The sequence below is a fragment of the Neovison vison genome, chromosome 9, assembly GCF_020171115.1.
Source record: "Neovison vison isolate M4711 chromosome 9, ASM_NN_V1, whole genome shotgun sequence".
Taxonomy (NCBI): Eukaryota; Metazoa; Chordata; class Mammalia; order Carnivora; family Mustelidae; genus Neogale; species Neogale vison.
This window is the reverse complement of record NC_058099.1, coordinates 2,948,336-2,967,087: the sequence shown is the minus strand read 5'-3', so window position 1 is coordinate 2,967,087 and position 18,752 is coordinate 2,948,336. Positions and strand designations below refer to the sequence as shown.

Below are 18,752 nucleotides of genomic sequence, written 5' to 3'. Positions count from 1 at the left end.
CCCAGTGGGTGGGGGGCTGGGTTAAGTGACTCGAACGCACGAGGCCGGGAGCCCTTGATGCTTTCCTGAAGCTGCGTTGATCCGATACCACGAACCATCTCGTCCCTGCGGGGGAAGGAAAGGCACAGGCTCCATCCCCCTAGTTTGAGAACTCCTTTGGTGGAATAGAGGCTTTGTTTTCTCGCTTGTTCGGTGTTGAATTTAAATACACGTGTAAGGAGACGTGCGGTTGACACAATTCTGACGCATCAACACCAGGCGTAACCAGCGCCCGCTCAAGCCGGAGGACGCTCGCCAGCTACTTTAATACTAAAGTTAATCTCATTCTCTCCCTGCTCACAGATCTCTGGAATATTCCTTACTAATCATGTAATGTGGGTTGGATGTCAAGGAAGCCGGCCGGAGCTCAGGGGCTACACGTGCTCTCTCTGGCAGCTGTTCCACACTCTGACTGTCGAAGCCGGGGCCCGCCCAGAGGCGCTGGATGGCACAGGTATGCGCTGTCCCCGCGAGGGCCCAGGGCACGCCGAGCCTACTTGCCACGTTCGCCGTGGTGGGGCCTTTCAGTGTCGTGAGCAGCAGTGTGTGAGGGGACACGTCCCCGCGGGGGGGTGCAGGCTAAGGAGCATGGAGGGGAGCGTCTTGCCTGCGCAGGTGCCGGGTCCTCCGGAACTCACGAGCCTGTGCACGGCTGACCTGTGGGGATAGCGTCACAGAATGAGGACACACGGGCCAGGAACTCCTTTCTCGCAAAAGCGTGACCGAGTGAAGCGCGTTCAGACACGTCTGCTTGGTACGTGTGGTCGCGAAACAAGCCGGCAGCTTAGCTTTCTGTGGGAGTGTCTGTGGGCCAGGGACTCCGACGGCGCTGGGCCCGGGCCCCCGGCTGCTGGTGTCTGGTGAGCCTGTGGGCGCAGAGTCGGCTGGCGATGCCAGGGTGTCATCGGGAGTCTGCCCTGGGCGGAGCCCCAGAGCCCCGCCCCTGCTTACTTGTGGGGCAGTGGCGGGACTCGGGGCCTTGCTGGTGGTCGGCCGGCGGCGCTCCCAGTTCCTCGCCATGTGGCAGCCGGCTCTGCAGGCCAGTTGGCGTGTACTCGGTGTGCAGCCGGTCCCTTCTGCTGTGGGCCTGGGTAGCGGTGCGCGGCCAGCCCGGCCTGCCTGGGGAGGGCCGAGCCCGCCAAGCATGTGGGAGCTGCGGCCCTGGGCCATCGCAGAGGCCTCCCGCACAGAGAGGTTAAAAGCCATGAGAGGTTAGGTCTCACGTTAATAGCGTTCATCACCAGGCTGTCACTAAAGTGGAGCTGTCGCAGTTGTGGCCTGCACAGCAGCGAAGACGTACAGGGGCTTCCCCGCTCCGGGCTCCGCCATGCGCGCTTCCCCTGTGAAGCTGGCCGCTGCAGGCGGATCGCCTTTAGTTATTGTTTATTCTCTTAAAGATTCTACATACTTACTTGACCCGGGGGGCGGGGGGCGGCACACACAAGCCGGGGAGTGGGAGAGGGAGAAGCAGTCTCCCCGCCGAGCAGGGGGCCCAGCCATGGCCGTAGGGCTCGATCCCAGGACCCTGAGCCGAAGGCAGATGCTTTGCCAAAGGAGCCCCCAGCTACCTGACCACCTGCCTCCAATCTACGCTTGGACCGGGCAGCTGCGGACGCTGCTCTGCTGAGTGAAGGTGGGGGCTCCCTCCCTCCCCGATTTCTGTCCAGAAAGACTGAAACGTGTAGTTCGTCCTGCTCCAGAACAAAGAGAACCAAACGCTGGGGCTTGAGAGAACCGTAGCTTTATGTGCTCGGGAATCAGTGCGGGTCACCCCAGCTCCCCACGGCCCTGGGCTTAGGAGGGACCTTGGGGCTGGGCTGGATGGCACAGGGCGTCTTGTGGCATGGCCTGTTGGTCAAATGGGCCTCGCCCAACCCGGGTCCATGGTGGGGTAGAGCGGCTCCCCGGTGCTGGGGGAGTCAGTGAAGTCGCTGCAGGGGGACCTGTGTGTGTGGGAACCATCAGCAGCCTGGCTGTCCTCAGGGTGATGCGGACGTCCATGTCTCGGGACCTGGCAGGGGGCGCGCTCCACTCTGCAGGAGCTCACATCGCCGGGCGGGACGGCTGCCCGGCAGCAGGGCACACCGTCGGGAAGCTCTCCGGGCCTCAGGCCGGAGCCACATCAAGGAGCGCAGCTCGTGCCCAGAGAACTGGGTCAGATGGACACGGCCGGATTAGGTCTTGGAAGGTTTTTCCTCTCCTTAGTGCGTGTTTAAACCCCATCGACTAAACCGCCGCATCCTCTAATCCCCCACAGGTACGGCTTTATGGCTCTTGTCCTCGCTGAAGATTAGGGCGCCCGGGCCGCAGTGGTTTGCCGGGGCGACAAGAGGAGGATTACCCGGGGACGGGTGGCAGCTGGCGGCGGGGAGAGGAGGGCTGGGAGCCGAGCCTCGGGAGGGCCGGCTGGCAACGTGTCCTCACCGCGTGCACACGGGCCCGCGCCGCCCTCGGAGACGCGCCGAGCTGAGGAGACGGTGGCCGTCCGCTCGGCCGGCGCTAATGCTGCGCCTGGGGAGGCCTGCCCGGGTCCACGACGGGTTTGGGCGCTGGGCCTCCGCGAGCGGAACCACACCCAGCGGGGAAGGAGGGCATTGCAGGAGGGCTTGCTCTCGATTAAGATGGATTCTATCTCAAAAGCACGTCTCCCCCCCCCAATTATTTTGCTGCATTTCTTTTAATGCTGACATTTAATCTGCTTTAATCTCACGGCGTCTCGCTCGCTGGCTCAGTCCCCCGCATTAGCGTCTAAAGGGAGCCGCCGGCACCAGCCCCGTGACCGCCCTTCCGTTTGCTGTTCTCAGGGGTCCCCATTTTAGTGAGACGGTGGCTGCTTCCCTCTGCTGTTGGGGGCCGTGTCCTCGGACGGCCACGTTCCGCGTTCACAGTGTCTTTACACCGTGTCCCGGCAGCACCTGCGCCCGCACCCGGGGCACACAGTCCATGTGGCATTGCCGCTCGTGGACAGGGTCAGCCTCTAGAGAAGGGACAGGTCCTCGCCTGCTGCTGCCCCCTCATGCCCTGGAGGGAGCCCTGGTGCCTTGTGGCCTCGGGCTGGTTTTTCCAGCTGTTGTACATGGCCTGGAGCATGGGCTGCGCTGGACGCGGGCCATGGATCTGCTCTCCAGGGGACACGAGCCACCCCTTCTGGACGTGGCAGGCATCCAGGAGGTGCTGCTTTCTCCCTGTGTCCTTCCCGCACAGACAAGCAGGGCCGTCCCACAAGCCCCGGGGCAGGCACTGGGCCCGTTCCTGGCTCCTGACGCCAGCCCGAGGTCTGGGTCCTGCAGACACGCTCCTGTAGTGCCAACGCGCTCTGTCCCCCGCCCCCCGCAGGTCTGGAGGATGACCCCCAGGCCGTGCTGCAGACCATCCGGAGGTACGTGCGCACCTTCTTCGGCTGTAGGGCATGCAGCGAGCACTTCGAGGCGGTGGCTAAGGAGTCCATGGGCGCGGTGAAGACCACGGACCGAGCCATTCTCTGGCTGTGGGAGACTCACAACCTAGTCAACAGCCGCCTGGCAGGTGAGCAGAAGCCACCCTGGGGCGGCCAAGCCCGGGTCCAGAGGGGCTACCGCAATGGGGGTGAGGCCGTGTACACAGACGCCCGTCAGAGCGAGGCTGTGTGGACGGGTGGCTGCCCGGAGGACGGCCGAGCACGCAGCCACCCCAGGCCGCCGGCGTCCCCACCTTTCCCCGCTCTTCCCCCTCGGGGAGTCTGCCAGGCCCTGCGGACAGTGGGCGGCAGAGTCGAACCGATGTCCGGAAAGCTGTTGGCGGCGCCGTGGGCTGCTCTCAGCAAAGCACACCGCCAAGGCGGCTTTGTGTAAATGCGGCACATGTGCCGCCTCCCGGTTAATTCAAACTGTGCCCCCAAATCACGGGCAGATTGAAATTAGGCTTAAAAATAATTCTGCTGACGGATAAGTCTTAATAGAGATGAATAGGAAAAACCACTAAACTATTGGTTTTTATTTAATCCACTGTGTCAGGAAACACTACGACTGAAGCACTAAAGAGAATTGGTTTTTCTTTGCTCAGAGCTGCCGCGGCTCAGCTCACAAGGCCACAAAACCATCGCTTGCCGGGGGTCTGTCCATGGCTGTCTGCTTCCGCGGCTCTAGTTCTGGGACCCTCCACCTCCGGGTGTGCGGCCCCCCTGCCCCCACCGCACCCCAGACCAGGGGAGTTGTCCCGGGCAGCCCCAGCCCAGGAGCCCCGCATGCCCCCCATGTGCTTGCGCTGCAGCAGAAAGGGGCTTTCCGCAGCCCGAGTCTTGTGCCCTGCTTCAGTTCTGCGTCCCCCCATGTCCCCCCAGGCCCACTTCTGGCCTCTGCATGGAGGCCCAGACTCCTTGGAGGCCTCAGAGACCGGCCCTGGGCCTCGCTGTGTGTGTGGCGTGTGACACCGGGCCCCAGCAGCTTCTCCTTGGTCTCCTCGTGGGCGCCTCTGCCTCATGCCTGGCGCAGACCCTGGTGGGTGGCGCCTGGGTCTCGGGCGCTGGCCCCTGCTCCCGGCTGTGTGCTCACGGGCGGGAAGAGAGCATCGCCATTGGGCCACACCCAGTAGATGTGATCTTGTCCACATCTATTCACGGAAGCATTTTCGGGGTGGCAGGGCACCCCACATTGGGTCAGGGGACTCTGGGAGCCGAGGGGCACAGTGTGGCGCACCTCATGGTCCTCAAATCTGCGTGGCAGGGAGCCAGAGCTGCGGGGTCGGGCAGGGTGTCGCTCACCCAGATGGAAGAGAAGGGGGAAGGGAAGCGAGCAGGTCAGGCTGCTGCTCCGTGGGCTCCATCACCCAGAGGAGCGAACGCACTCACCCGGGGACAGGAGGAGTCTCAGCCGTGGCCTCCATGGACGGCTGGCAGGACCGTGACTGAACCGCCTTGTGAGCAGACGTTGAGCAGGAAGTAGTGTGACTTTAAACTGGGGGCGCTCTGCAGAGTGCTGGGGGGGTCATAGTTCCTGCGAGGAGCGGTCCTGCCGGCCGAGTTGACCCTGCACAGTGTGGTCAGCGGGTGCGGGACAGTGCTGTCTCGCCGTGCCACCTCTGGGAGCAGGACGGGCGGCCAGCTTTCCGCAGGTTCCCACAGCAGGTCTCGCTCCCAGGATGGGTATAGAGATCCTGATGGGATTTATGGGATTTGGGGGTCTGGGAGGACCCACACGTCCCTGAAGTGCTGTGGAATTGTCTGGGCAGCCTGTGTCCAGGGGCAGGGACTCCAGGGGTTTGTGTGGCCGTGGACCTCAGATGCATCTTAAGAGGGGAGAGGACAAGCAGAGACGAGGCATGAGCAGGGGCCTTGGGGTCACGGGGAGGCAGAGTAGCTGCAGGCGGGAGCGGGGTCTGGCCAGGTGGATAGCACCGTCCAAGCGAGGACCCTTCCCTTGCTGTGGCCATGAGGCCCTGCCAGAGGTTCCGGGGAAAAAACAACATTTATGTGGGGGGCTTGAGGGACAGGTGTCTGTGCAGGAGTGATGGGTGGGAGGCCGGGAGCACTGGGAGGTCACGGTGCAGGCGGGTGGACAGGGGAGGCGTCTCCAGGACATGGGGCACGTGGGTCACCAGAGATCCCTTCACCGTTGCCCTCCCTCCCCGTCCCAGGCCATCTAAGTGAGGACCCCAAGTTTCCAAAGGTTCCGTGGCCCACCCCAGACCTCTGCCCAGCCTGCCACGAGGAGATCAAGGGCGTGCACAGCTGGAACGAGGGCCAGGTGCTTCTGTTCTTGAAGCAGCACTACAGCGGTGACAATCTCGTGGACACATACGCGGCAGACCTGGGAGACACCAGCGAAGGAGGCGGCCCACACCAGGGCGGGGAGCAGGAGAAAGGCCTTGCCTCCCCAGGGAGGCCTCGGAGAGACCAGCGTGCCGAGAGTCTCCGTCCCCCCAGCGTGCTGCCTCCCAGACCCCGCCTGTCGGACGGCTCGCAGCTCGGCCTGGACGGGAGGCTGCGGAGCGCGAGCGGAGCAGAGGGCCGCAGGGAGGCGGAGGTGGCTGTGCCCCTCCTCGGGATGGGCTTCTCTGGCCTGGACATGAGCCTCTGTGTCGTGCTCTACGTGGCCTCTTCCTTGTTCCTGATGGTGATGTACTTTTTCTTCCGAGTGCGGTCCAAGCGGTGGAAAGTGAGACATCACCGGCCGTCCGTGTAGAACCAAGCGGGACCACAGAAGCGCCTTTGGGGAAACAGCCCCACCAGGCCACCTGCAGCTTTCACAGATCAGGGATTTTATAAACAACGAGACCCAGTTTTACTTCCAGTGGCGGGCAGGCCAGCGTTTGCCGTGGGCCCGCGTGCCCTCCTGGCGTGCTCGCTGGATGCCTGTACAGGGCCGACAGCAAAAATGTGTATTTTCACTCTCCTCTGTCCAAGGAAAGGGGGAGTCCAGGCCAAACAGACAGATTTTCCGGGCTGCCTTCGTCCCAAGTTTCTAGACGCACGTCACCTTCCACAAGCCTGGCTGGGGATTCCGAGAGCCGCCGAGCCCTTGTGCGCTGGGAGGCCGGCGGGCGATCACGTGGCCAGCCTGGGCCCCGCGGAGCTGCAGCACGGCCCCCAGCAGTGGGTCCCCAGTGCACCACGCCCTCGGCCACGTCTCCAGGCCAGTCTGGTTCTCAGAGACCCGTTTGCATCTGGGTTTCCCGGCGGCGTGGTGGTTTCTGCTGAAGCAGAAGAGCATCCCGTCCCTCCAGGGGGGAGGGAGGAGGAGGGTTTGTGACTTCACTGCCTTGCAAGGAACCCCGCTGCGGGGGAGGTGGCAGAGGTGGCGCCTTCATGAATCTGGTGGCAGGAGAGCACTCAGTGGCCACGGGCCGTCCCCAACTGCCTGTGCCCGGCACGGAGGGCAGAGCCCCACACAGGAGGGGTGTGGGGTGGCTGAGGCCCCAAGGGACCTTTCAGGGAGCCCTTCATCTGTGCCCCGTGGTCCAGCAGCTGCAGGGCCTGCTGCCAAACAAAGCAGACGCTAGGACCGGAGGGCCACATCATGCTAGGACCAGTGGCCCTCTGGGGGTGACGTGTGTATGGTCGTCAAAACCAGTAAGGCTGAACCCCAAATCTCATTTCCCAGAAGCTGTTTTACAAAAGGTCCTGGCCCACGACCCTGGTCCCCCAGGCTTTGGTGATTGATTTTTTATCATTTAATGATTTTTCACACACTGTGCATAAAACCCAAATCACTTAGAGGTGAATTTGTTTCTGGAGATGTAAACAGACAAAATAGCATGCTCTGCCTCTTTCATGGAGATGCTTTAAGACGTCGCTTTGTCCACAAGTGCAGCCGCGGCCGTCCACTCCTGTCGCTAGGACAGTACGGCCATCTTCTCCACGTCGCCCGGCGCCCACTGTGATCACGCACTAACACCTGCTGACCAGAGGCGTGTCTTGGGGGGGCAGCAGGCGAGCTGTCAGGAGCTTGAGCTTCTGCGGAGGATGGGGGATGGGATGGGGGACAGGGACTGGCTGGGAGATGGGGTGGCAGGGGACGGGGGTGAGAGACGGAATGGGATGGGCATGGGATGGGGGCAGGACAGGATGGAGGACAGAGAATGGGGGACTAGAGCACAGGGAATGAGGGATGGGGGGAGGACAGGATAGGGGGATGGGAACCGGATAGGGATGTGGTAGGGAAAGGGGGGGATGAGGGCAGGTGACTGGGGGTAGGGTGTGGGATGGGGCAGGGGACAGGGACATACAGATGAGGGATGGGGTGGGGAGCTCCGTTGGCAGCTTCCTCAGCTGCTTGGCTTCCATGGCTTCTCCAGAGGTTTCTTCCCGTCAGGCTGTGCCTCGCCCCTGGAAGCCCGTGTGCTCAGCCCGTGTGCTCAGCCCGTGTGCTCCAGTGGTGACTGTGCCCCCAGTTACCGAAGACCCGGAACCAAACTGGCCACATCCACCCACAGAATCCAGAGGGGATGCCCAGCGCCACAAATGAAACTACCTTCTGGTTTGCGTCCAGTGTGTCTTCTCCCCAAAGTACATCTCCGCACATGGCGTGGTCTGGGCTGAAGGCGCAAGACACCAAGGCCATGACCGCCACAAGAGCCAGGGTCGGCCTCTCGGGGTTCGTGGTAACGTTGCAGTTGGAGGTCGCGGTTATTCGAGGGACAAGTTTGCAACTCCCTGAGGGGCCAGGTTTCCCCCGGACCGTGAGCAGCCAGGGACAGGTGGTGTGCCAAGGCGGCCACAGGACGTGTGTCTGATGTGTGGGTGTGAATGTGGCCACATGCCTTACGTGGCCTGCTAGGAATTGGACGTTAACTTTGGGCAAGATTTAAGGTCTGTTTTCTAAAGTTGTAAGCATTTAGATTAATGAATACAATAGTTCGGTAATTTAAATGTGTATTTATTTTTAATGGAAGGATTTTGATTAAAAAGAAGCTAATTGATGTGGCAACATCTGAAATTCCTTACCTGTAAGAAAAATAAACATTTTGTATTTAAGTGAACTGTAATGTGCACATTTTAAAATAAATCTGACATTTGGAAGGACTGTAATTCTTTTGAAAACTTGAGCTCGTTCTGGCAGGGATAGGTCGGGGCGCAGAACGGACCCCTCCTTCCCTTCCAGAGTTCACGGACTGGGCGTCTGAAACCCTGGGGTTCCTTGTACTGAGCCTCTGGTTTCAGAAGACAGCCCAGGAGGAAAGTGAAAGATGGAAGATCCATTATAGATTATCTTCTCAGGGCTGATGTAGTTGGGGACCGGCCACAGGACCACAGCCTTCACGCATGTCACACGGTAGATTGATGGGACACGGCAGGGGTGGATACGTGGGAGTCCTGTGGCTTCGTGATGCACGAGGGGCACCCTGGTGACTGGAGCCCCAGCCCAGCCAGTGCTGGACCTGCCCCAGTGCCACCTCATCTGCATACCCCAACACGGCCTCTAGCCAGGGCTTTACCCCCAACACCTGTTTACTGCCTCAGGTTCTAAACTATTGATTCCGTCTGCTTCTAACTTGTTTTGTTTTGCTGGGGGCCGGCGGGGGGTGGGCACTCTGGTCATGGTGGCTTCTGAGGGAAATGCTGGAGGTGGTTCCCGTGGATTCACCTTCCCAGCCAGGCTGTGTGCTAGCTATAGGTAACCCCTTCCCTCAGAGAAGGAGCCCCTGTGTGCCCGCCAGGCAGGGCACGGACCATTCTGCCATTCCGGGTCTGTGTGGTGCTGGTGTTGGCAAGGGTCCGCAGTCTGGTAACCCCTCCCAGCCCTTGAGTCCTGAGCGGTTCCTGCTAGGGGCGCCCCTGTGCCCCTCCTCAGCTGCTCTGTGGGCTTAGGGGTGGGCTGCTGCAGACCCAGGGAAGGTTGTGTGGGCAACAGGTTGCTTAGGACAGCAGCAGCCTTGTGTGCCGGGCCACACCTAGAGCCAGAGAGGCATGGGGGCCGGGGCTGGAGCGGCAGAGTCCTGGACACTGCCCTGTAGGGCAGGGTGGAGCCCCACCCACCCCCACCCCCGCCCTTGTTTCCAATTCCCAAGCCCAGACCAAGCCTCTGGGCAGAAATGGCTGCCCCTGGCGATGGGAGGAAAGGTGGGGTGAGGCTGGCTGAGGGACTGGGGGTGGGAGGGTGCGGACAAGGGCCTGAGGAGGGCAAGTGGGTCAGGGGAATCTGGCAGGTGCTTGGTGGAGGGACTGGAAACCAAGAGAGGTGGGGAAAGTGAGGAGGGAGCTGGGAGGAAGGCAGGCAGTGGTGGGTTGCTGGGGGAGGCAGGTGGGGGGATTGCAGACCTAGGGAGGTAGGGTGGTGGGGAAGCAGGATGGGGGAACAGACTGATTGGCAGGGTTTGGGGGAGGTGGAGAGGGGGTGAGGGACAAGGGGCCTTGGGAGACAGGGAGGTGGGCGGGGCAGGGGGAGGCAGGCACAGCGACGGCAGACCTAGGGAGGTGGGATGGTGGGGAGGGGAGCTAGGGGAATAGAGTGGTGGGCGTGGTCAGGGAAGGTGGGGAGGGGTGGGGGACAGGGGCCCTGGGGAGATGGGCGGCTGGTCCGCTCATTCAGCACCGCGGACAGCGCCCAGGCCCGAGGCTCCGGCTGCTGGAGCTGTGCACACCGGGTCACAGTCCCGAGACATCCGGGCCTTGGGGAGTTCTGAGCCCTCCCAGGGTCGCAGAGGAGGAAGGAGAAGGGCAGCCTGGACCACCTGGACTCCCTTCTCTGGCCTGGCAGTCATCATGCTGCTGGAAACCGAGATCAGTGGAGACCGAGATAGGCAACAGGCCTCCATAGCCACTGCCGCCTGCAGCTTCGGTAGGACTCTGGGTAAGGGCCCCCGCGAACCCCTTGGCCTCCACCCCAGGCAAGATGACCCCAATGGGAGAAACGACTAGGACAGCAGAGTCAGGCAGAGGGATGGTGGGGAGAGGGGGACCCAGACACAGCAGAGAAAGGAAGAAATTCTGGAGAAATCACGGTGGGTTGGGGGGAGGCAGCACCCATGAGAGATGGGAGCAGTGGCGAGGGGATGCAAGTCTGGCAGATCCTGCGGGCAGAGGGCCTGGAGTTCGCTGCAGTGGCTCCAGAGGCCATGGGCTATTGTGGAGGACCCCGAGAACAGAAGGGGCCTTGCAGGAACTGCTGGGGGAAGGGACAGGGCAGAGTGGAGACATCAGTTTCCTCCAGAGACCCCACACCCCTCAGCTCTCCCACACTGCCCAACTGCAGAACTGGGACCCCTGGGCTGGGTCTTCCACCTAAATTGCCCTCCCTAGGACCACTCGATCGCCATGGACGTTGGAAAATAATGGAGGCATTGTTGGCAGGCCAGCCAGAAGGCTGAGCATGTGGGGCAGCCGCCTCCTGGACCCGCTGCCCGCCTGCCCCTTCCCCCCTCAAACCACACATGGTCCCTCTAGGCAGGGCTCTGCAGCAGCTGACACTCCACGGCCAACATCCCAGTACGCCCAGCACCCAGCTCACCGGCTTGTGCACCCTGGCCCTGTCCTCTGGGAACAGTGTCTTGCACAGGGAAGCGTGCAGTGCTGGTGTTATGAGCCTTTGCTCAGATCCCTGGGGCTGGCTCTGCTGGGATCTGGGAGGGCACTGTGCTTTTCCTGCCCCATCCTTCCAGGCTTGCCTCCTTAGTAGAACCCACAGACGAGGTGACCAGAGGCCAGGATACGGAGCAGGGCGAAGACTGTCCTATACCATGGGACTCTCCCAGGTGGAGAGATGGGGAGGCTGGCAGAAATCTGCTCACCCCCATCACTGCCTGAGGCTCCTGCCCTCACCATGCCCCAGGCTGCAATGGCCCCACACTGCTGTTTCCTAATCACTGGGGACCGGGTGTCCTCTACACAGGAGCAGCTGCCCTCGGTGGGGGGTGCGTCTCTCTATATGCAAGCATGGGTGGGTTCCTACAGGCTTACCCTTTGGATTGGGGACAAAATGCTGGAAGATCAGGTGTGGGACTGCCTTCTGTGCAAGCTGGTATGTGGAGGGAAGTGAGGACGGACCTCCAACTCCCCCAGCTCTGTCCTTCCTGACCTGAGTCCTGGCCGATGACTGGGCGAAGGACACCGGGTGTACCTGCCGAGAATCGCCCCTCTCTGTGCCTATGCTGGTGGCAGTTCCCAGGGTGGGGCCCAGAAGCTGGTCACAGCTGGGAGGTCTAAGGTCGTGTCTGGCTCCTGGTGCCTTTGCTTTGAGCCTTTGGGCGCCACACTCACCCTCTCTGGGTCCCGGGTCGCGTTCCTGTGGACCAGACGTTGTCACCAAGCCTCCCAAACCCGGCTCTCAAGCGGCGATGGGACGCGGCTCCCTCCCGGACCGTCCTCCCGGGACCCCCAGCCTTCGGACACGCGATCACGCCTGGAGCCCAGGCCTCAGCCCGCGGCCCGAAGCGCGGGGCAGGAGGCTGCGGGGCCCGGGTGAGCTCCCACGGGCAGCCCTGGCCGGGCTCCTCCCCTGACTGTCCCCGCCCTCCTCGGGCCGGCTACTCGGGTGGCGTCTGGGCACCCCGGGTCCCCTAGCAAAGACGCGCGTAGCCAGCGGACGCCCGCGGCGCGTCTCAGCGACCCCCGGCCCCGCCCCGCGCCGCGGCCCCGCCTCCCGCCGCTCCGCCCTCCGCGCGGCCTGAGGCTCCGGGCCCCAGGGCGGCCCGCGGGCGCAGCGCCCAGCAGCGCGGGGAATAGCTCGGACACCGGCCGGGGGCCCCGGAAGCCGTGGCCTCCCCGGGCCGCGGGAAAGTTCGGGGCCGGAGAGCCGCGGCGCCAGGCGACGGGACCCATGGAGGCGCGCGGGGAGCTGGGCCCGGGCCGCGAGTCGGCGGGCGGCGACCTGCTGCTGGCGCTTCTGGCGCGGAGGGAGGACCTGCGCCGAGGTGGGTGCCCGGGCTTGAGCGGCTGCACGGGGAGACCCGGAGGTCCTCGCTCCTTTCCGGGCTTGGCCACACAGGGGGTGGGAGAGGGGGGACCCGGGCGGGCGTGGAGGCAAGGGCCCCAGCACGTCCCCACCCGGGCGCCTCAGTAGCGAGTTAGCGTCGGGGCCCGGGAGCCGTGCTGTCGGTTGGGCGGTCGCAGTGCCCAACAGCCCAGGCCAGAGAGTACTTGGGGTCCCAGGACTGATTTAGGAAAGCCTCTCCCTTATCCGGAGAGCATGTGGAGAGTAACCGCGCGTGCCGGTGACCACCGGACAGGAAGATGCCCCACAGAGCTGACGGCACCCAGGTAGTCCACACTTTCGGGGGAAGAGAGTCAGAGGCAGGGCCAGCATGCGTAGCTGGAGCCCGCTGGCAGATGTCCCTAGTTGAGGTCTCCTTGTCTGCCCCACACGTACCTGCTCATCCACGGCTCCCAGGCCGGTCCTCAGGACCCTTCTGGAGGAAAGACCCCAGCTCCTGCCGCACCCGTCCTGCCTCCGCGGCTCCCTCCCACGCTTGGGCTCTGGAGAAGGGCAATCGCCAGTCCTTCTCCTGGGCTTCGTCGCCCGCGGGACCACAGGATGGAGACGGAGGCGGGCCTGGCCGCGTGGGGAGTGTCAGGGACCCAGCAGGTGGGAAAGAGGTTACATCCAGGCTGTGGGGTCTCTTTCGTCCCCTACTTATTTATTTATTTATTTTTCCAACGGTTCCTGGGAGGGGTTGGCCGCAGGGGCTGGGAGGAAGGGGTGGGAGGCGGAGGGAGAGGGAGAGAGGGGAGGCGCACTCCCCACGCGATCGCTCAGGAGAGCTGGCCCCGAGCGGGCGGCAGGCGGGAGGCTCCACTGCGCCCCACCAGCGCTGAGGGTAGGAGACGCCGCCGAGGCTGGAGTCGCCATGCAGCGTAAGGCCCGGGTCGCAGGGCGCGTCGGGGAGCAACAGGGACCCAGTGGGAGAGCTTTTGCCGGACGCGGGGCGGAGGGCAGCTCGGCCGGGCGCTGTCCCGGCCACGGTGCTGAATCCGCGCTCGCTGGCCCGTCTAGCCACCAGATGTAGGCCGGCTGCGCTCGCCCTTCTGCCGGCACCACCAGCGAGGGGGGCCCCCACCCCAACCCCCGGAGCAGGCGCCTCCCCACGCTCCACTGGTACTGGGGCCGCGGTTTGGTCTGATGCGGGACCGCATCCTCGGCGAATTTCCTGATGCTGGGCCAGGGAGGTCAGTCGATCAGGGTGCTTTCAGCCTGGAACGCAGGGAGGCCCTTCTCCGGTCGTCCCACCCACTGCCGGCTGGCCTGGAGCCGGAGGGGTCTCTGGCAGGGGAGGGGAGCATGGCCAGGTGGATGCAATGTTTGCGCAGGCTCCAGCTCCTGCTGCTGGTTCTTTCCTCTCCAGAAGACTTTTCTAAACCCACAAGGAGATCCACCCTGTGAGCACCCTGCAGAGCCCCACACGGGCCGCTGGCTCCCGCAGACCACCCCGAGTTCCCCCAGCCTTGCTCCCCCAGAGGCCTGCAGTCACACGGTGGCAGAGCCGAGTGTCGGAGTCACTCATGTCAGGCACCGACACTTGAGTATGGTGACAGCGATCCAATTGTCCAGTCCGTGTACAGGGACTTGCGAGGGCTCCCAGAGATGAGGAGGACACCAGTTTTTACCTTGGTGCCTGAGCAGGGTTGAGTGGCCAGGCTTCAACAAGGGACCTCCAGCTGCAAGGATACTTAATTGCGCAAAATAGCGATGGGGATCGGGCGGTACGCACCCCGGGACCACGAGCATCTTACGTCCGGGTCCTGCTAGACAGCTCCTATGGTGGGGTTTTCATTTGAGCTCAATGTGCACCCTTTGTGGTCGCTGGGAACATTTTGCAGTTGACGTTATCTGGCTGAATGGAATGGCCGGGGCCCCTTCCTGCTCACGGAAACACTTCTAAACCTATTTCAGTTTTCCCAAATTTTAACTGTGGGCCAGGGCGCAGACTTCGGTATCATGCACTCCCTACACCCAGGAACCAAGGAGCCATGCACGCCGGCCGGGAAGGGGTGTGCGGGGAAGGGGGTCTCCTGTGGCAGCCCCGGGCCCCGCGGGCTGGACTAGGAAGGGGACTCCAGTGCTCCCACTCCGTGCGGCGCCTCTGACCTCAGTGGCTCCTTGGCCTGCAGAGATCCCGCTGTGCGCAGGCTGTGACCAGCACATCCTGGACCGCTTCATCCTCAAGGCACTGGACCGCCACTGGCACAGCAAGTGTTTGAAGTGTACTGACTGCCACGCGCCCCTGGCCGAGCGCTGCTTCAGCCGCGGGGAGAACGTCTACTGCAAGGACGACTTCTTCAAGTGAGCGTGGCCCCGGGCTTGTGCGGGAGGGCAGGGGTGCAGTCTGCTCCTGCAAGGCGGGCCCCTCCTCTTACCCAGGCCAGGGGGCGGGTGGGGAATCTCCACGCCCGCCAGGCCTGGCTGGCGGGGCAGCTCAGTTCTCTCCAAATAATTAATTTTGCAAATCATGGAAACAGTCATTCAAAAAGACAACCCCAAGTTTACAGAACTTGATTAGATTTACTCCGTCTTAATTTCGGTCTTGTGTTTGTCTTCGATGCCGGGGAGGGGGTGCTTTTCCAGCACAGGCCTCTGGGGTCTAAGGGAACTGTCCTTAGATCCTGCTACCCCACTGGGACACGGAGGTCAGGGCAGCGAGGCTCTTCCCCGGGGCTTCTGGTTCCCTTCTCCGTATTCTGTGAGGCTCTGTGGGGACTGCTGAGCTGGCGACTAGGGGCAGGGCCCCGGTGAGCCTCCCTCCTGAACCTCCCTGCATGGCTTCCGGCTCCTCGTTCTCCAACCCGCTCCCTGCGAAGGAGCCGCTGACGCTGCGCTGAGCCGCGCCCTGTGCGTCCCGCAGGCGATTCGGGACCAAGTGCGCCGCGTGCCAGCTGGGCATCCCGCCCACGCAGGTGGTGCGCCGCGCCCAGGACTTCGTGTACCACCTGCACTGTTTCGCCTGCGTCGTGTGCAAGCGGCAGCTGGCCACGGGGGACGAGTTCTACCTCATGGAAGACAGCCGGCTGGTGTGCAAGGCGGATTATGAGACGGCCAAGCAGCGCGGTCAGTGGGAGGGTCCACTCACCTCCTTTCCCCGTCTGCAAAATGGGGCTGGGGTCCGTCTGTTAGGGGCGCGGAGGGATCCACGCCCAGAGCCCGCTGCAGGGCGCTCCCTCAGGGGCGCAAACTTAAGCGCCTCCCCACCCTCGGCCAGGAGGGGTGGGGGCCCGCCCCGGTAGGGATGATCCACCGGCTCCGAGGAAGCCTGGCTCCAGGGCCTTAGCGGCCTCCTTCCATCCTCGGGGGGGCGCAGGGAGGTTGGTCTGAAATGTGTGGATTATCGCCCCAAACCCTTGACCGTGAAGATCCGTCCCTACCCACAGCTTTGGAACAATGGGGAATCGGGGCGGAGGCGGGAGGGGAAGAGGTCAGCCGCCCTCCGCCTTTACTGCGGTGTCCCCGCGCCCCGGCGGGGTGGGGGGCCATCGGGCGGCGGAGGGGCCCAGCCTCACTCCCCCCCTCGCGGCGCAGAGGCCGAGGCCACGGCCAAGCGGCCGCGCACGACCATCACGGCCAAGCAGCTGGAGACGCTGAAGAGCGCCTACAACACCTCGCCCAAGCCCGCGCGCCACGTGCGCGAGCAGCTCTCGTCGGAGACCGGCCTAGACATGCGCGTCGTGCAGGTCAGCGCCCGCCCGCGCCCCGCGCCCCGCGCCCCGCGCCCCGCGCCCCGCGCCCCGCGCCCCGCGCCCCGCGCCCCGCGCCCCGCGCCCCGCGCCCCGCGCCCCGCGCCCCGCTCACCAGCCCTCCGCCGCTCGCGCCGCCGCAGGTGTGGTTCCAGAACCGCCGCGCCAAGGAGAAGCGGCTCAAGAAGGACGCGGGCCGGCAGCGCTGGGGCCAGTACTTCCGCAGCATGAAGCGTGCCCGCGGCGGCCCCAAGTCGGACAAGGACAGCGTGCAGGAGGAGGGGCAGGACAGCGACGCCGACGTCTCGTTCACCGGTACGGCGGGCCGCCTCGCCCCCAGGGCGCCAGTCGGGAGGCCCGCAGCTCGCACGCCCTGCATTCCCCCGGAGCCTGCAAATGGCTATTTCCCAGTCAGGGGCTGCCCTGGCCTTCTTTTAAAAGCGGTCACAGATTCTGGTCCCCTGTCCCCAAGCCCTGCGGTTTGGCCCCTGGGGCGCTCAGCTGTCCCCCTGGTGGGGGACAGCCCCCAAGACCCCCGTGACCCTCAGCAGGCTTTCTCTGGGGAAGGGGTCCGACCATTTCTGTGGCTCCTGGTCCTTGCAATGATTTTCAGGAAAGTGGGCAGGGGTTTCGGGGTAAGTGACAAAAAACTCACTGCTGTTTGGAGTTGGGGGTTTGGAGTTGGGGGGCGGTCCCCCTGTCTCTGTGGCATCTAATCATCTTATCCCGTCTGTGAGTGACCCCATACTTACCCCTTAATGCCCATCCTCAGACAGTCTGTGCAAGAGACCCTCTCTGGCTGCAGCGTGACCTTAGGCCACTCGCTCTGCCGCTCAAGCCTCAATTAAGTTGTCTGCAAAATGGGAGTGGGGCCACCCTTCCCCAGGCAGCCCTGCAGATTATCCCGTGACCCTGGGCCCTGGCTGGCCTGTTCCTCGCCCGGTCCCGCAAGGGGATTCCCCCAAGACCCCAGGTGGGACTGAGCTGAACAAAGGCGACAAGCACGGAGGCAGAGGGAGGCCTAAGTTCTGAGAGCCGCAGAGGCTTGGGCTAGCCGGTGCAGGCTGGCCACGAGCCCCCAGAGGAGGGGCGCTGGGGCCAAAGGGGGAGGGGCGGGCGCTGAGCAGCGCCGTCTGTTTCCATTGCAGATGAGCCAGCCGTGGCCGAAATGGGCCCTGCCAATGGCCTCTACGGCAGCCTGGGGGAGTCCACCCCGGCCTTGGGCAGGCCCACGGGAGCCCCAGGCAGCTTCCCGCTGGAGCACGGAGGCCTGGCCGGCCCGGAGCAGTACCGTGAGCTGCGCCCCAGCAGCCCCTATGGTGTCCCCCCATCGCCAGCTGCCCTGCAGAGCCTTCCTGGCCCCCAGCCCCTTCTCTCTGGCTTAGTATACCCGGATGCCGGGTTGGGCCTGGTGCCCGCGGGGGCCCCAGGTGGGCCCCCGCCCATGAGGGTGCTGGCGGGAAACGGACCCAGCTCCGACCTGTCCACAGGGAGCAGCGGGGGCTACCCCGACTTCCCTGCCAGCCCCGCCTCCTGGCTGGACGAGGTGGACCACGGCCAGTTCTGACCGAGGCCCCCCCGCTCCACCGAGCTCTGGACGCAAGGGCTGTGGGAAGCAGTGCTGGCCCTGGCTGGGGGGCCCGGAGCCGCCCTCCCCTCCTCTCCCGGAGCCTAAGACCTCGGCGGGAAAGCAGGTGCCACGGGCGGCCGCAGGGGACAGGGTGAGACCTCAAAGGAGGGCTCCTTTCTGCGGAGCGCCCAACCCCGCGCCCCTCCCTCGGGGGCAGAGGGACCCCAGCGGCTCCTGTCCGTGCCGGCTCCGTCAGGGACACAGGGCTGCCGGCCTCGTGGCCGCCAGCGAGCCGTGTTTTGTAAGCAGATTTCTCCCTTGATCGACCAATGAACTGGACGCTTGCTGTTTCTAGACATGAAGCGTCCCCCCAACCCGGGCCGGGCCTTCCCCCCACCCCCGCCCGCCACGCTCCAGCCCAGGGCCACGTCGTCTTTGGGCTGGAGGAGGCTTTACTGTCTGAAATGAAAACACAGAGCACGAACCATGCTTCTCTTTCCGGGCTCCATCTCCCTGATGAAGGCCCACTTTAGGTCAGAGATGGGCCTCTTCTGTCCGGGCAAGAGGCGGCCGAGCAGGGACCACGCCCGTGTCCCTCTGGTCCCAACCCCCACCTCCCCCAGGAGCCTCCTCTCTCGTCTTCCCTGGGGACCTGGCTCTAGAGCTTTCTGTTCCTGACTCTACCACCTGTTGGGAGGAGACGCCCCGGCCGGGCTGCCCTTCTTCTCCAGGAGCAACGCGTTAAGGTTAAGGCCCTGGGGACCTCCCTCCCCGCCTACACCAAATTTCCATCCCCTCCCCAGTCACAGCTGCCCCCGGCCCTCGGCGTCCAGGCCCCGCCCCGCCCGCCGATTTCCGTTGCCAAACAGCCTGCGGCCCGCCCTCTTGGACTGGGCTCTAGCTGCCGGAGGACTGGGCGGCCTCCTCCACCCGGCGCCTGCGGCCGCCTGCCCCAGACCCCGAGGCCGGCGGCGGGTGAGACCCAGCCGTCCCCGCAAACCTGCATCCCAAGCTACCTGTCAGTTCTGTGGACATCCCGTGTTTTTTATTTACTCTCTGACTATCAGC

The 18,752-nt window shown here is 64.0% G+C and overlaps 2 protein-coding genes across 3 annotated transcripts in view; both read left to right on the top strand.

The window, feature by feature from the left end:
- Window positions 1-8,493, top strand: part of QSOX2 (quiescin sulfhydryl oxidase 2) — a 34,452-nt gene extending 25,959 nt beyond the window's left edge. Inside the window, exons 13-15 of the mRNA XM_044264371.1 lie at window positions 343-493; window positions 3,376-3,564; window positions 5,650-8,493. Coding sequence (XP_044120306.1) covers window positions 343-493; window positions 3,376-3,564; window positions 5,650-6,197 — 888 coding nt within the window. The 3' untranslated portion in view covers window positions 6,198-8,493. The remainder of the gene's footprint in view (window positions 1-342; window positions 494-3,375; window positions 3,565-5,649) is intronic.
- A 3,776-nt stretch (window positions 8,494-12,269) lies between these two features.
- LHX3 (LIM homeobox 3) lies at window positions 12,270-17,681 on the top strand. 2 transcript variants are annotated; one of them, XM_044264211.1, is made up of 6 exons: window positions 12,270-12,363; window positions 14,558-14,729; window positions 15,289-15,491; window positions 15,960-16,111; window positions 16,258-16,429; window positions 17,263-17,681. In XM_044264211.1, exons 1-6 carry the CDS (start codon window positions 12,270-12,272, stop codon window positions 17,679-17,681), a joined length of 1,212 nt encoding a protein of 403 aa, XP_044120146.1. The 2 variants fall into 2 exon arrangements, with proteins under 2 accessions (XP_044120146.1, XP_044120148.1); XM_044264213.1 differs by lacking the exon at window positions 12,270-12,363 and adding an exon at window positions 13,297-13,303 and having other exon boundaries at window positions 15,289-15,503.
- Window positions 17,682-18,752: the final 1,071 nt, after the last annotated feature.